This window comes from Lipomyces doorenjongii, assembly GCF_038497915.1.
Source record: "Lipomyces doorenjongii strain NRRL Y-27504 unplaced genomic scaffold V1508scaffold_11, whole genome shotgun sequence".
Taxonomy (NCBI): domain Eukaryota; kingdom Fungi; phylum Ascomycota; class Lipomycetes; order Lipomycetales; family Lipomycetaceae; genus Lipomyces; species Lipomyces doorenjongii.
This window is the reverse complement of record NW_027118078.1, coordinates 212908-228205: the sequence shown is the minus strand read 5'-3', so window position 1 is coordinate 228205 and position 15298 is coordinate 212908. Positions and strand designations below refer to the sequence as shown.

General features: G+C 48.8%; 7 protein-coding genes across 7 annotated transcripts; 4 read left to right on the top strand and 3 right to left on the bottom strand.

Annotated features, from left to right (window-relative positions):
* Positions 1–474: 474 nt before the first annotated feature.
* Positions 475–2031, top strand: V1508DRAFT_30626 (cell division protein Cdc14). The gene is made up of 4 exons (XM_066936604.1): positions 475–806; positions 860–910; positions 961–1172; positions 1219–2031. The coding sequence occupies exons 1-4, from the start codon at positions 563–565 to the stop codon at positions 1564–1566; spliced, it is 855 nt and encodes a 284-aa protein (XP_066797334.1). The 5' UTR covers positions 475–562; the 3' UTR covers positions 1567–2031.
* A 1694-nt stretch (positions 2032–3725) lies between these two features.
* Positions 3726–3974, top strand: V1508DRAFT_413098 (uncharacterized protein). The gene has a single exon (XM_066939727.1). The coding sequence runs from the start codon at positions 3757–3759 to the stop codon at positions 3967–3969; it is 213 nt and encodes a 70-aa protein (XP_066797333.1). The 5' UTR covers positions 3726–3756; the 3' UTR covers positions 3970–3974.
* Positions 3975–4059: 85 nt separating this feature from the next.
* V1508DRAFT_351294 (alkaline-phosphatase-like protein) lies at positions 4060–5761 on the top strand (the record flags this gene model as incomplete). The annotated part of the gene is made up of 5 exons (XM_066936812.1): positions 4060–4395; positions 4450–4795; positions 4843–5012; positions 5058–5305; positions 5356–5761. 5 exons carry the CDS (start codon positions 4060–4062, stop codon positions 5759–5761), a joined length of 1506 nt encoding a protein of 501 aa, XP_066797332.1.
* A 216-nt stretch (positions 5762–5977) lies between these two features.
* V1508DRAFT_413091 (Quinolinate phosphoribosyl transferase) lies at positions 5978–7371 on the top strand. The gene is made up of 3 exons (XM_066939726.1): positions 5978–6419; positions 6481–6689; positions 6761–7371. Exons 1-3 carry the CDS (start codon positions 6261–6263, stop codon positions 7281–7283), a joined length of 891 nt encoding a protein of 296 aa, XP_066797331.1. The 5' UTR covers positions 5978–6260; the 3' UTR covers positions 7284–7371.
* Positions 7314–9099, bottom strand: V1508DRAFT_30502 (uncharacterized protein). The gene is made up of 4 exons (XM_066936603.1): positions 8610–9099; positions 8002–8539; positions 7624–7951; positions 7314–7571 (listed from the first exon to the last, which is right to left on the bottom strand). The coding sequence occupies exons 1-4, from the start codon at positions 8739–8741 to the stop codon at positions 7529–7531; spliced, it is 1041 nt and encodes a 346-aa protein (XP_066797330.1). The 5' UTR covers positions 8742–9099; the 3' UTR covers positions 7314–7528.
* Positions 9100–9259: 160 nt separating this feature from the next.
* On the bottom strand, positions 9260–13024 carry V1508DRAFT_367210 (armadillo-type protein). The gene is made up of 3 exons (XM_066937382.1): positions 12803–13024; positions 10812–12695; positions 9260–10756 (listed from the first exon to the last, which is right to left on the bottom strand). The coding sequence occupies exons 2-3, from the start codon at positions 12670–12672 to the stop codon at positions 9459–9461; spliced, it is 3159 nt and encodes a 1052-aa protein (XP_066797329.1). The 5' UTR covers positions 12673–12695; positions 12803–13024; the 3' UTR covers positions 9260–9458.
* A 427-nt stretch (positions 13025–13451) lies between these two features.
* V1508DRAFT_413081 (chaperonin 10-like protein) lies at positions 13452–15157 on the bottom strand. The gene is made up of 6 exons (XM_066939725.1): positions 14679–15157; positions 14501–14616; positions 14272–14442; positions 14086–14217; positions 13940–14031; positions 13452–13888 (listed from the first exon to the last, which is right to left on the bottom strand). The coding sequence occupies exons 1-6, from the start codon at positions 14861–14863 to the stop codon at positions 13532–13534; spliced, it is 1053 nt and encodes a 350-aa protein (XP_066797328.1). The 5' UTR covers positions 14864–15157; the 3' UTR covers positions 13452–13531.
* Between the last annotated feature and the right edge of the window lie 141 nt (positions 15158–15298).

Below are 15298 nucleotides of genomic sequence, written 5' to 3'. Positions count from 1 at the left end.
TATTATAATTAGAAAGTGTGTGACATCTCCGAATAAAAGATCGGCTTACCCAGCTTCCGAAACGAGACAAATCAGAGTCTTGATCGGCTACCCCTTGTGGCTGCCTTGCGTCGCACTAGGTCTAGTCTAGCATAGCGCGGTTAACGGCAACAAGAACCTTACCTGCGGTTGCCGTGCCAACGGGTTCAGCCATGCAACAACGCGCGGTATGATGAAGTCATCACATTTGATTAGCATGCAAGAGGCCGGCCCGCCCCGCGAAGTGTGTGTCTATTTCTAACCTCCCAACGGGCCGCCTATCACCACCGCTAGTCCTCCAGCTGGAAATCATGATCTTCTGTCATTGTCTCTTCTGCATAATCTCTGATCCTTGGCAAAAGTTCTAGCAAGACTGTTCAAACTTTGGAATACTCGGCCACTATAATCTCATATATATTCTATTAATTACTTCCTTAGTGCGCTCCGCAATCTCGAACCTTCGCTTTGCCCCGCGTTTCCTTCTCCACGGCAGGTACTGTCGTTACTTGAACCGCGAGATCAGCGGACAGCTTTCTAGGAGTTGATGGAATTCCTGCTCTCCTCTGCATTCGACCAGATCTCCTCCTACGACCCTGCCGCAGTTCGAAGGGGTCTCCGACATATAGAAGGTCTGCTAGCTCATCTGTGTCGCCCGTATACGTCCGCGTCGACCTCGCCGTTACCGAGCAAAAGTGATAGGCCATCGCCAGGAGGGATCGACACTCGCGTCGCCGATGATCCAGCCTACCGAGAGTTTCTGAGGTTGCAGGAAGGATTCGAATGGAATCGTAAGTCTTTCGGAGAGTTTGTTAATGCGGCATTGGTAGCTTATTAGGTGCAGTTGCACTTCGCCTGGTTGCTTGTCTGGAGCGGTTACTAGGACAGGAATCTAGTGAGTCATTCCACATAAAGGTAATCCTGCCTGATTGCTAACCCAAGTAGACGATCTGACGACGTTGTTAATACTATCGACTCTTGATCTGCTGCAAGGCGTGCTTCTCGTTCATCCGCCTAGTCGCCGCGTGTTTGCTCGTGAGGTCAATATGACGATCTTGCTGGATCTGCTTGAGCCTCAGTCCTCTCCGGCTGCTATCCAAGGTGCTACAGTGAACACACTTGTGTGTGCTCTGGTTGAGGAGTGGCCGAATGTTCGGGTATGTTCGTTCCGATGCACTGAAGAAATATACTAACACTTTCAAGACGTTCGAGGCCCTCGACGGCTTAGAGAGTATATGTACGCTGTTCAAGCGTAAAGACACTGACAAAGAGGTCAAACTCAGAATCCTCGAATTCCTGTTCTTCTACCTGATCCCCGAGCCGCAAGCTACACAATCCTCATCATCCCGGATGTCACATCATCACGCTAAAACCAAACACGCGTCCCCAGGTGACGGCGGTTGGTCTGGTAGCTCGAATGCATCTGGCAACGAGCATGTCGTCAGAACAACTCAAGAAAAGCAGCACATGCTAGGGAAATACCTCAGTAACGTCGAGAGTCTTGTGAACGAACTTCGGCAGAGTCAGCCATTTGGCAACTTGATGATATAATGATGACAATATCGTTCTGCAGAAATAGTTTTGGGTTTGTTTTGAATTCGGTCTAAGTGTATATCTTAGTACTTCTCGGGATTTTTATTGGCGTTTTGATGGTCATACGCTTTGAATAATATTCTCTGCCGTATTGCAATGGTAATGAAGCCAGTGTAATTTTGCACGGGTATAGCGTTTGGACAATAAACTTTTTAATGAGTGGCAACTAGGGGCGATAATGATTTCAGATACGACCTTTTGATGAATGGCAATAAAAGTGAATTATTATGTGCCAATGCAGAAGTGAATGCTCGCGTTGAGACAGGCGGAAATGCTTTGAGCATGAAGTTTTTGTTCTAAATGGTAATATAGCGTTTTAAAATAGTCCTAGTGTTATCAGCCGTCGTGGTTAAGACAAGAACTGCCGTTTGCGGATTGGTAGTCTGGACAAGATACTACAGCGAACGTCCTGTTACACAGTAACGTCACTTTGAGTGGCATTCCATCTGCGTACCCCCGGGACGGGACCTTTTTGCTGTAAAACTGGCAACTGGAGATGGGTCAACTAACATCCGCGTGAACTTCTGCTCGGAATACGGATGGAACATATTCGGCAGTACCTCGAAGGGCAGAACAGCGCATATTGTAATTCCTGCTAGTAAGTTACACCGCTATATCTAACAATCAACGACCAAGGCCGATCCACAAGTCTTTGAACCGCGATCTAAGTTACTTTCACATAGCCTTCAAACGAGTAATATACAACCGGCACTTTATTGAAAGATGGCCAATTGAGTCTAACGGCATCACTCTCCCATCCTTTAGTTAAATGGGTCTAGTCCATGTGATGCAAGTCACAGACTGGGATGGAAGTACATCTGGAACCGGAATCGCGTATTGCCCGCGGCTGATAATCCCAGGCAACGAAATTAAGACCCGACTAAGACTTCACAATGTCAAGGAAATATCGAGGTGGGAGCAAACTGCAGAACTCGCCCGATCAGTAATTGCGCCGTGATCTGGTGACAAGGGCGTAAACACATTTGATATCCACGTGTGGTGAAACATGTGCAGCCATTGGAAAGGAAGCTGCGGTTGAATGCACAGTTTTATTGGCATCTGACGAGGCGTAGTAGCCAATATGCGAGCACATGCCGGACCGGGTAGGAAGTGGCACGGTGTAGTAGAGACGCAGACCGAAGGTTGCCAAGTAGATAGAGCTGGAAACAGAGATGGCATTGGCGCAGGAAACGTTTAGTGCAGGTTGACCCAATTATAACTAGTAGACGTAGTTAGCTCGTATAAGTATGTGAGACTTGACGAACGCATGGCGTACGGAACTGCTGTGTAGATGGATAAGACAGCCCACACAATTCAATGTGACAAGGCAACTTCTATGGCGGGCATTGCACGGTTGAGGGAGTCGTTTGTGGGGAAACTGCTAGCGAAGTAGAACTGACGAGCCGCACGGTTAAGGAGATATTGAAGTCCGCCAGTAAATGACCGCACGTGCTTTCGTGCTATCTAACCGCCATCACGAATCAAAACTTCGCGTCTTGTTCCCGTGGCTACCCTAAATGACTTGCCTAGTCCAATCACGCGACTGGCGGCCCCGTCCGGGTCAGGCGCAGCTCGCCGAGGCCATCTATATAGTCTGCTTACTTGGCGGGCTTGTCCTGCCTTGATTTTGTTGCTGGCTACTTCACACTTTCTGCGCCAGTCTCAATATGCCCAGCTTCGGCAATGTTCAGAAGCTCGCCGGTCTTACGCTGGTGTGACAACGTCGGCGCATACCTGCTTCTTCGATCACGGTCTAGTCGCTACAAGACGCGTCCTTTAACTTCTCAGCTGAGCGTGTGTCTGGTCCGCTCTTCAGATTGGTCCATAACTGCATGCGCCAATTGTCATATCCTGATCCTGTTCCATCCTGTTCTGTGGGTGTCCTGAAACGTGTGGTTTAGTGATACTCTTGTACTCCAACTTCACCAACTCCCAAGTCTACCATTAGGTAGCCCTCCGCCAAATTGAGTGTGTTGCACATTGGGGGCGTATATTATGAAGCTGAATTAACGTTTCGAACATTTTTCGACCTATTTCGTTAAATGGCTGAATGATCCAAATTAGTTGCGAGTCTCTCTCAGAAGATGTGCGTTGTTGACGTTTAGGTTCGGCCTGGAGGGTACACTTCTAATCGTGCGACCCGGGATTATGATTCCGCCTAAACTTTTATCCACAATTATTGCGACAGTCACTTTGTGTTTTAGCTTTGATACTGCCCTCACGAGGTCTCGACTTGACAAATGCCTTACTTCAGTCGCCCAATTGGACCGTAGGCTGCAAGGACTGTGCTCAGGATCGCGTTTGTTGTCTGTCGTCTCTGTCACGATCGGTCAACGGCCACTCCGTCTGCATATTTTATAAATACCACTTGCTGAGCACCCGTGCATTATCTTTTTATTCCAGTCACAACGACAAGCACCGGACATCAAGCAAGATCCTTCCCCGTCGGCAATGAAGGTCTCCACCACAAGTATCTTAGCCGCCATGGCCTTGCCCATGATCCATGCGGCTAAACCAAAGAACTACGTGTTTTTCCTTCCCGATGGGTACGGTCCTGCTTCCGAGACCTTTGCTCGTGACTATGCCAACTACGTCGACGACGCAATCGTCAAGCTCGCCGTCGACGATCTCGCCATTGGCCTCGTCCGAACCAAGGCCTCGGACACACTGGTCACCGACTCCGCGGCTGCGGCCACTGCCTACGCCTGCGGTATCAAAACCTACAATGGAGCCATTGGTGTCGATGACAACTATCTTCCATGCGGTACCATTCTCGAGGCGGCTAAGGTCCGTTGATTAATTTGAGGAGCGTGCGCATTTGTATTCTGACTCGGTCTTCAGCTCAATGGCTACCTTACGGGTCTGGTCGTGACCTCGCGTATCACCCACGCATCGCCTGCCGGTTTCGCTACTCACGTCTACGATCGCGACATGGAGGCCGAGATTGCTGATCAGCTCGTTGGCTATTCTCACCCTCTTGGCCGTGTTGTGGACATCATGATGGGTGGAGGCAAGTGTTTCTTCCTTCCCCAGTCCGATGAGGACTCCTGCCGTGAAGACGACGTTGACCTGTGGTCTATTGCGGAGAAGACGTATGACTGGACCATGACATCCTCCCGTGAGGCTTTCGACAACCTTCGCAACGGCGAGAGCGGTGATCTCCCCTTCGCTTTCATCCCCACCAGCAGTAGGTAGCCTGAGCATTCATAACATAATTTGCTGACAGAGCATTAGGCCATATGGCTTATGAGGCTGACCGTGATCCTCAGAGCGAGCCGTCTCTCACTGAAATGGCTATCACCGCCCTTAACCTCCTCGATCGCAAGGCCAAAGAGCAGGAGACTGGCTTTTTCCTCTTCCTTGAGGCATCCCGTATTGACCATGCCGGTCACGGCCATGACCCTGTACGTTATCCACAATACTGTGTAGATATTGACTAACGTTTACAGATTGCCCACTTGTTCGATATTCTCGAGTACAATCGTGCTATGCTTGCCGTCAAGCAGTGGATTGATGACCACGAAGACACTGCCCTCCTCTCTGCCGCTGACCACGAGTGTGGTGGCCTTACCTTGGGCGTTCCAGACTACGCATGGTATCCATCCGTGCTTACGCAAGCTGAGCACACTTCTGAGCACTATGCTGCCGTTTACAAGGATATCGTCCATTTCAACTCTACTGAGGCTCAAAGGGAATCGTATGTATTGTCTCAACCGGAGGAGATGTCACGTCCTAATACTAGCACAGTTTGATTGTCGACAGGGTGTTTGGCGACTATGGAATCTACAATGTCACCCCTAAGGAAATAGCTGGCCTTGTCACTGCTAACTCTGCAGCTATCTTCCTCGGTGAACTCCTCTCTGCTCGGGCAGGAATTAATTGGTCCACTCTCGGCCACACCGCTGTTGACATCAGCTTATTCGGCTACGGTCTTAACACCGAGAAGATGGTTGGCAACTACGAAAACATCGAGGTAGGCCACTTCATGGCCGCCGAGCTCGGGCTCAAGCTCAAGGACGTGACCGGACAACTGCAGACCAACGAGTCTTTTGTGACGTCGATCCAGCCTAATGTAAAGGCCAAGAAATTCCTGAAGCGATTCCAGCTCGAGCACGAGCACGACGTACTGCAAGCTCGCACCCGCAAACACTGAGAGTAATAGCGTAGCGAATAAAACTATGATGATAAAACAGAAAAGTTTACCTATTCTGGATTATAATTTTGTAGAATGATTTATGCCCTACTCAGCAACAAAAAGTTTGTGTTGGTGAGAAGAGTTCGAACCTGTCGATTTCGCTGGTTGGGTTAGACTTTGTATTCATTCGACTTTGTGACAATTTACATGTAGCAGATTAATTTTAATGCTGGTATCATCGTTCTGACTTCTTATTATGAAATATCATCGGTCTGAAGGCCTGATGCGTTGCAGTCGTAGAAGAGGATCTGTATATATATATATATTCATTCTAGTGGTTCAGTACGCAGTTTTGCTAAATCAGCCATGCTGTCAGGCATCAGCCATGCACCCTCAGCTGGTGGACCGTGCCTCCCTTACCCCACTAAAGAAGTTTTGTTTTGAAATCTCAGTATCTCGGACTAAACTGCAGCGAGTCCGATAGCAATTCGATCGACATTTCAAGCAAAAGTCACAAATGGCAAGTTCACTGAAGTGCAAAAATTTACTTCCGGCCAGTGGGGAATGGAAGAATGATATTCGGCGATATCTATCCGAGGACGTTCCCGCATTCGACGTCGGCGGTTTCGTGGTTGGCGACGAGGTCAAGAGTGCGACTGTGAATGCAAAGCAATCGGTATGATTCAATTGCTATGACGTTGTTGGATATGTATGCAGAAATTTAATGCAGAACTTAGGGTGTATTGGCTGGTGTCCCCTTTGCGCAGGAATTAGCTGACCAGACAGGTCTGGCGATCGAATGGTTAATCGAAGAAGGTGCATTTGTCGAAGTTCCGAGCGGAAGTAAAGTCCCTGTCGCGCATGTGTCTGGACCTGCGAATAACTTACTGCTCGTGGAGCGTACATTACTCAACATTCTTGCTCGCTCGTCCGGAATCGCTACGAAGTACGCCAATTAATTTAAATGCTTGTCAATGGTTGGAAGATGGCTGAATGGGCCTGTGCTAACGACAGTAGATCACGTCGGATAATCACTCTTGCGCGCGAAGCAGGGTTTACCGGAATTATTGCCGGTACCCGCAAAACCACGCCAGGCTTCCGGCGGATCGAGAAGTACGCGATGCTCGTCGGCGGCGTGGATACGCACCGGTATGATCTCTCGTCGATGGTCATGCTCAAAGACAACCACGTCTGGGCGACGGGTTCCATCACGAGAGCCGTGCATGCAGCCCGTTCGGCTTGCGGGTTCTCGACAAAGATCGAGGTCGAGTGCCAGTCAGAGGCAGAAGCGGACGAGGCGATCGAGGCGGGCGCGGACGTTATTATGCTGGACAACTTCACGAATGATGGGTTAGTCGCTGCTGCGAAGAGTATCAAGTCGAAGTGGTATGGAAAGAAGCATTTCTTGTTGGAGTGCTCCGGTGGGTTGCGCGAAGAGAATATCCGGTCCTATTTGACCAATGAAATTGATATTTATAGCACGAGTAGCGTGCATCAGGGAACGGGCGTTGTTGATTTCAATATGAAGATAGACCACTAGAGTTGTAATATTACAAAATTAGCAGCTGAAATTTTGAATCTGTGTTATATTTTGTATTTCTCATTCCCAAGATACATCCTGATCCCAATCCTATAATGTGCAATCCCGGCAACAACAAGCCCTGTGAACAAACTCCGAATTCTTGTACATAGGAAACCAACAAAGTCTATATCCAACCACTAATAACAATCAAAGATTCACGTGTACGCCACATCCACTCGTATCAACTCAAATCGAAGAAATATTCAAAGTCTCATATCCCTCGCAGCTATTGCCATCGGAGTATTGCTACCACTGGCGTTAGTATTTGCTACCTCTATAGATTTGGCATCAACCGTACCTGCGCATAAGTCTAATGGTTTTACTACCGTATTTACTGATAATTGGGCCTCCTGCATTATCATATGACGTAGTAACGTACGGATTATCGAAGAAATTCTTGGACGCGAAATATAGCTCGACAACCATCAAGCTGTCTGGCAGTGCCTCAAAAAACTCGATGGGGGGACGGCGGAATCCTTTGAGACTGACAAACTCCAGATCAGTACATTCTCTCAGGCTAGGGTACCATGATTTCTGCCGAACGGGGGAAAATAGATCGAGGTGTAGTATCAGACGCTTTACTGTCATTGGAGGATGCGACGCCAGATTTTTTAGACGCTCCGAAACTGTAAATGTTAGCTTGCCGCCAATTGAAAATAACAGCTTTGTGACTTACACGTAAATGCTTCGCTCTTTATGGTATAATAAACATTCAATACCTTCAAGTTCCTAAACAGTGACATATTGAATGGATAATCCCACTCGCAATTCAATATCTCCAAAACGTTGACCGTATTAAGCAACGGCACCGCACGTTCCTCGATCGGATACTCGCACTGCAACCGGAAATAATCCAGCTGCAACTCTTCGATGGCCCTGAACGCATGCAAGTCCGCCACATCAAATAGCGCAATCCTGCTACTAGCCTGGCTCGATATCAATTTCAGTTTCCGAATATTCGTGTTGGGCGAGAGATATTGCAGCCATTTGGACGAGCCGGACAGAGTTAGTTGGAGGAAACATATATTGAAGCATTTCTCAAGCACGTCTTGGAGAATTTCTGATCTGTGCCATTCACCCCAGCTAGATGGAATTGTAATGCTGAATGATGTAATGTATGGTATTAATGGACTCAGATTCGTCTGGACCTTCGCGTGGAATATGTCGAGCAGGTGCCAGCTTACAATCACCTCTGACATTATGAATTGTTGGCCCTGCACGCCGCGATTGTCAGTACCCAATGACCGCCAAAATGTAATCCGGTTATATATGACGCAAACTCACTATTGCATGCAAACGCTTGCAGGTAAACGCCAGCGATTGCAGATCTTTTTTGGATGAAGTCTGGTCCAGCTCGCTGAAGATCTGGATCAAGATCTCCTGCGGCAACGCAGTGAACACGCAACTCGGAACCATCTTCCGGAATGCTTGTCCGCCTGTGTTTGGCAAGCCCAGTATGCCTTGCCCTCGGTGCAAAATTACATCAATCGTTGGGACGCCCCGGCGATAGTTACCGTTGGGACTTGAAGTAGCGCCGTTCCTTTCCGACCTCGGAATCCTAGTTTCGCGTATGTTCAAATTTTCCTATTTAGAGTACTATTTTCGGATAATCCATTCGCAAGACATGCATAGCAATAGTTCACCTCTTAATCCGCGTATTAATAGTAGGAGACATGCGGATTATTTACTAAGCACTGTACTGGATGTTAAAAAACATTCTGTCTAAATTAAGTTAGTTGTGGAATCTAAAGTGCATATATTACTTCAAGACTTGTAGATAATGAAACAAGTAGAGTTGTGCTACGAAGCCAATTCTATAGAATGATCCGGCATTAAAATTATCAGTAGTATTTGATTCGGTGATTGGCTGGACAATTGCCTGGGTGAGGATTCCGCTTTGAATCACCATGGCGGCCAATACAAGCGCAACAACATAATTAGAAAACAAGTCTATTATTCCATTCTAATCCACTTTATAACCGGTCATATTTATATATAACTCACAGCGCTCTATTTTTGTGTAACCTCTCGGAAAGACAATGTTAAAAATTGACACCAGAAAAAAATTAATGAATTTAAAAGAAATGAAACCCGACACATGAAACAAAAAAAATAGAAACAAGAAACCCATGTCTAAAACTCGTCGTCCGACGACACATACGCATCACCCAATTTCTTCTTCTTAGCCATACGCTCTTTCTTCTTCTTTCTTAGTTCAGCAGCGCTAAGCTTCTTGGCCTTCTTGGTGGTCTCGATCTTGTTACCCATAGCGTCGAACTTCTCCTCTTCCTCGCCATCCTTGGCGTCGAGACGAGGACCAGAGCCCTGGCCCTGAACCCAGTTGTGACCGGAAGGTGTCATCTTACCGTCTAGGACAGCCCAGACTTCCTCAGTCAAGTCCTTAGTGAACTCGGCGGAGTGAGTGATGATAACGATACCACCCTCGAAAGCTTTGAGAGCTTTGGAAAGAGCACCGAGAGAATCTCTGTCGAGGTAGTTGGTCGGTTCGTCGAGGACGATCAAGTGAGGTCGCTGCCATGTGCAAGCGGCAAGGACAAGCTTGACCTTCTGACCACCAGATAGACCACGGATACGAGAATGTGAGACAAGCTCAGCTTCAAGACCCAGCATAGCACAGTGGGCCTCGATCTCCTTTCGGGTAAGAGGTCGGAACTGACCAGAAGCAAGGGCCTCCTTCATATCAACTTCGGCAACCATCTTGGCGTGCGTTTGGATAAGCTCATTACGTGGGATCCAGGCGTTGTCGGCACTCAACATTGGAATCCATCGCTCGTTCTTCTGGCCAACGTTCTCACCAAGGACGAACGTGCATTCGTACTCGTACGTGTTCTTGAATTTCCTTCGCGCTTGGACACTAACAACTCGTCTTAGGGTACCATCAATCTTGTAGATGTGGTTCATCGCCTCCTCATCTGATTCATTGATTATTCTGTTGGCACGGTCCATGGTCTCACGGTCCTCACCAGTCTGGAATCGCCACTGGATATACTCGGACGGAGTCTTATCGAGGTGCTGATCGATGTGTGCGAAAGCATGCTGCTTGATGTACGCGATACGACAGTTCTCATGAACGTAGACCTCACCAGCGGTAGGCAGGAGCTCACCAGTAAGAACGTTGATCAAGGTAGATTTTCCGGCACCGTTGGGGCCAATGACGGCAATACGAGAAGAGAGAGAGCACTGGAAGGTAATGTCCCGGATCTGGGGCTTGGAAGTGCCAGGGTACTGGAAGGTCATGTTGCTGACCTTGACGATAGCCTTCTGCTTAGTCTTGACACCCTCCAAGAAACCAGGCTCAGGGAACTTAAACTCCATCTCAGAGGCACCGAGTTCGTAGTAGGACTTGGCAGAAGGAACCTTCTTGACGAATTCAGAAAGGTTGCCTTTGTACTTCTTCAGCTTGAATCGCTCTGAACATTAATTAGCAACTGTCGTGTAACGAATGCAGACAACCCAAATACATACCGTAGTGGATAATGAACTCGACGACGTGATCCAAGAAACCAGAATCGTGAGAGACAATGATAGAAGTGACGCCACAGGTGATGAGGTAGTTCTCCAACCAGGCGACGTTAACGGTATCCAGATGGTTCGTGGGCTCATCGAGCAAGAGAATATCAGCCTTCTTCAAGACAGCACGTGCCAAGGCGAGCTTCATCTTCCAACCACCAGAGAGCGAAGCAATAGGCATCTTGATCATCTCCTCGGAGAAGCCGACATCATTAAGAGCCTTAACAGCCTCCTCGGGACCGCTCAGAGCGACCTCGGGATCAGTAGCGACGAAATCAACGACAGAAGTATCGGCGTGGGTACCATCGATATCGTGCTCAACATAGACGGTCTTGCACTCCTCCTGGGTAGGGAAACCTTCGACCTGGCCATTGGCAATGGCCCGCATGAGGGTAGACTTGCCGGAACCGTTAGGACCGCAGAGGCCATAACGACGGCCTCTCTTCAAACGAAGCGCAGTACGGTTAAGTAAGATCTTGGCACCATAGGCAAGGGAGAACTCGCAGTTGCACAGGTCCTCTCCCTCCTCCTCTTCCTCCTCCTCGACAGCCTGGCCAGGAATGTTGGCAATTGACTTCTTGCGGTAACTGTCGACAACAGTTTTAGCCTCGTTCTCATGAAGGAAGGTGGTGAGGTAAGGAGTGAGCCCTTCAGTCCATGTGATGGCTTCATTGTTCCTTTCGTCGACAAGGGTACCAGCGATAGCAGCAACGTACTCCAAGACTGGCGCGAACTTCTTGTCAACCTTGACGTCCTTGAGGAGAGTTTTGAGGGTCTCCAAGCAAACCTTGACATCTCCAGCCGTAGAAACCTTAGGGATCTTGCCATCCTTAACATCACCGACACGGGTAAGAGTGTTTAGACCACGGAGAGTAACGTCACGGGCCTCGGGATCGGCAATGTTGTCGTAGTTGGACTTCAGGCCAGGCATAAGCTTGGGCAAGAAAGGAGCGACGATCTGGGGGTCCTCGACGAGCTTGCACATGTTGTCGATAATGACGGCGGCCTTTCGCTTGATGGTAGTGTCACGCTCAGCGAGACCACGGGAGAGAAGGGGAACCATGATGGAGAGGGTACCAGAGGTGACTTCCTGGACGAAAGTGGTAGCACCGAGCAAGTGAACAGTCTCGGGAACCTCGGTAGGCCTGGCAATACACTCGATCAAAGAAGGAATGAACTTCTCGATATCTTTGTTCTGGATAGTCTCGGTAGCCTTCTCCATGGCAAGTCGGGCGGCCTTCTTGACATCGGCCTTAGTATCCCACATAGCCTCAGACAGCAGGGGGATGAGCTCAGGCATTCTCAAGGCAACCTGTCCCGGAGCAGTTTCAACGACGGCAACAATAGCAGCGAGGGCAGCAACCTTCTCTTGCCATTTAGTGGTAGTCGCAACAACCTTGGATAGGATAGGAAGGATGAACTTGACGGAGTTGGGGTTGATGGCCTTAGAAACAGCAACAGCGGTGGGTTCGGCGAGCTGCTTGACGGGGACGATCTTGTCAGATGCCTTCTCGAGGATGGAGGGAATTAGAGCGATGATGTAAGGCTCGAGCGATGGCGTGAACTGCTTAATTGCGATCGCCTTGATGCCCTCCAGGGCGTTTTGTCGGGCGACAGCGTCCTTCTTGCTGTTGAGAGCAGCCTTGAGCGAGTCAATCACGCTGGTTGGAACATCATGATCCTCGAGGGGAGCGCTGATGAGAGTAGCGAAGTTGGTGGCAGCGGCGGCACGATCGTCGGGGGTGGTGGCGACGGTGAGCTTAGACAAGAGCTCAGTGAGAGCCTTGACGGAAGACTTGGCCTCGGCAGCAGACATGTTTGTTCCGCGAACGGCGTCTTCTGTTGCGTGGGTGTTAGTAGGCGAATTGGAGTAGGAAAAGCGGTGATAGAGCAGACAAGAGATCCAACAGGAGAACAAGGAACAAAAGAAGGTTGATATCACTTACACAAACGGCAAAAAGCCGGATTCAAAATATAAAAATTAACCAAGAAAAACTGCGCCTCTATTCGACAAGGAGTAGAGACACGGTAATAAAAAAAAAAGAAAAAGAAATAAAGGTAGAGTAGTGGAGAGGTTAAGAGTGGTAGAGAGAACGGAGGGAAAAAGAAAAAATTTTGTACCCAAGGTTTTAAAGGGCGTTCGATGTATGGGATGAACACTTTTTCCTCGTGGGATTGCTAGGGTGCCGACGAAGGTTAGGGTGGGATAACCCACGCGGCGCTCGCCACTCGCCTCATCCGTTGCGGCTGCGGTGTGTATGTGGCGCAGCTGTCCAAATGCATGCACATTTGCGCGCGTAAATGGGCGAAAAGCGGGTTTGCCACGGGGGAGGAGACTGGTGGGTGCCGCCGCCGCCACCAAGTTCTCTGCTATTTTGTCTCGCAGTTCGTTCAGTGTTAACTTTTGTCTTCGCCACGCACGCCGCTTGCCCCACAAAACGAGCCTCACGTTCTCTAACAGATTCTCGCAGCCTCCGCCACTGTCCCCGTCTGGCTGATTCCCGGATTTGTGACCTTGCTGGTCGGTCGTCTTATGTCAAACTGTGCGTCTGTAGTAGACGACCGATGCGGCTACGGTTTGAACTGCGGCTGATATTGACCACGTGGCAAAATATTTATAAATACATCTCCTTATCAAATTGATTACACATTAAATATGCTGCTCGCGGGGAACGTCACTCTATAATCTTAATCACCGTCTTACCGGTCAGCCCCTTGGCTTCGTATATCTCGGTAAATGCCTTCTTTACTCCTTCAAAGTCTGACAATGGCACTACTTTTCCGACGACAGCCTTAAGCTTGCCTTCTTCCGCCCACTGTTTGAGATCCAGCAATTGCTCCTTGGTAGGTACCAACACAACAGAGTCGTAGTTCACTCTGTATCGGCTGGCTCTATACTGGGAGATCTTGAAAGCCATGTCGAGCATTGAGCAAAACCAGGCTGGAATGGATGGGAAGAGGCCTTTAAGATTCTGGCCAGATGGGAGGTTTATGATTGAGATAATCCATCCGCCAGGCTTCATAAGGTGCAACTGCCTATTGTTAGAGGACGCGCCAAAAAATTCGACCAGCAATGCACATACGTAGGACAAGGCTTCCCCGACTGTGTCATAAACAACGTCTAGAGAGCCTTTGGGAATAACTTTTCCTGCGGCTGTGGTCTTGTAATCGATTACTATCTATCCGTTAGTTCTATAGAATAATTGTTATCTGGCCGCAGGCAACTCACCCTCGTCGACAACACCCTCTCCCACCAGCTCAGAAACTCGCGCAACCTTGGACGTAGAAACCGTCGTAATCACCTTCGCCGCACCGAAGACATTCTTCGCCAGCTGGCAGGCCGCGGATCCAGTCCCGCTGACTACGACACCTATCAGCACACATCAATTCGACACTATCATCGACAAATACTCACGTCCACCAGTCACGAAAACAGTCTTGTCCTGAAGGCCCCCCTTGACAGCCAGCAAGCCTTGCAAAGACGTGAGAGTTGCCAACGGCAACGAGGCGGCTTCTTCGAACGTCATATTCTTCGGCTTCAACGCGACCGTTTTTGAACTGGCGACAACGTACTCCTGGAATGCGCCTTACTCCAACAGATCAGCTCCCCTGCCACTATAGATTTCATGAATCAATCACCATACCTCTCTCATCTTCAGCAAGTCTGACAAAAATCTCGTCGCCAATTTTGAATTCCCTGACGTCGTCTCCAACCGATTCAATCACACCAGCGAGATCATATCCAATCCTCGCAGGAAATCTATCAATTATCGTATGTCAGCGCATGGTCGTATTATCAAGACCGGTAATTCCCCAACCTACTTCTCCGGATCGAAAATTCTAAGCGTCCCATTGCCTCTCTTGACATCAACTGGGTTGATACTCGCTGCGTAAACCTTAATCAGCACATCCTCCGGTCGCTCGATCGTCGGCTTCGGAAGGTCGGCAAGGACGAATCCATCTGGCTTTGTGTATTTGTTGAATGTAACAGCTTTAATCGTAGACATTTTAGTTCATAATCTATTCCAACGTTCTATCCCTTTGTAAAACGTCAAATTCTGAATTCGTGATCTATAAGCTGCCAAAAAGGAAAAATAACTCAGAAACTCTAGATTGTGGCTTAATTGCCAGCTCGGTTTGTCGTATCAAAACCTCGAGTGAATGCAAATAAATAATTCAATGGCGAGGCTGGCGGTTTTGACGCACTCACGGAATTCGGCGAAGACGCCTGGCGTCCAAAAGATGTCATCCTCGGCCGGACCAAGCGCTTGAACCATTGATGGCGTCCTTTAAACCTTGATGGCGCATGGGTCTCTGCTGCCTTCGAGAGGCTCAGAAGGTCAGAATACACACCATCCACCAACCACGGCCGCAGTTCGTTACTAACATAGCATTTGTTGGACGCGATCGCCAGTAATCAGCTTCAGTCCACACCGGGGCCC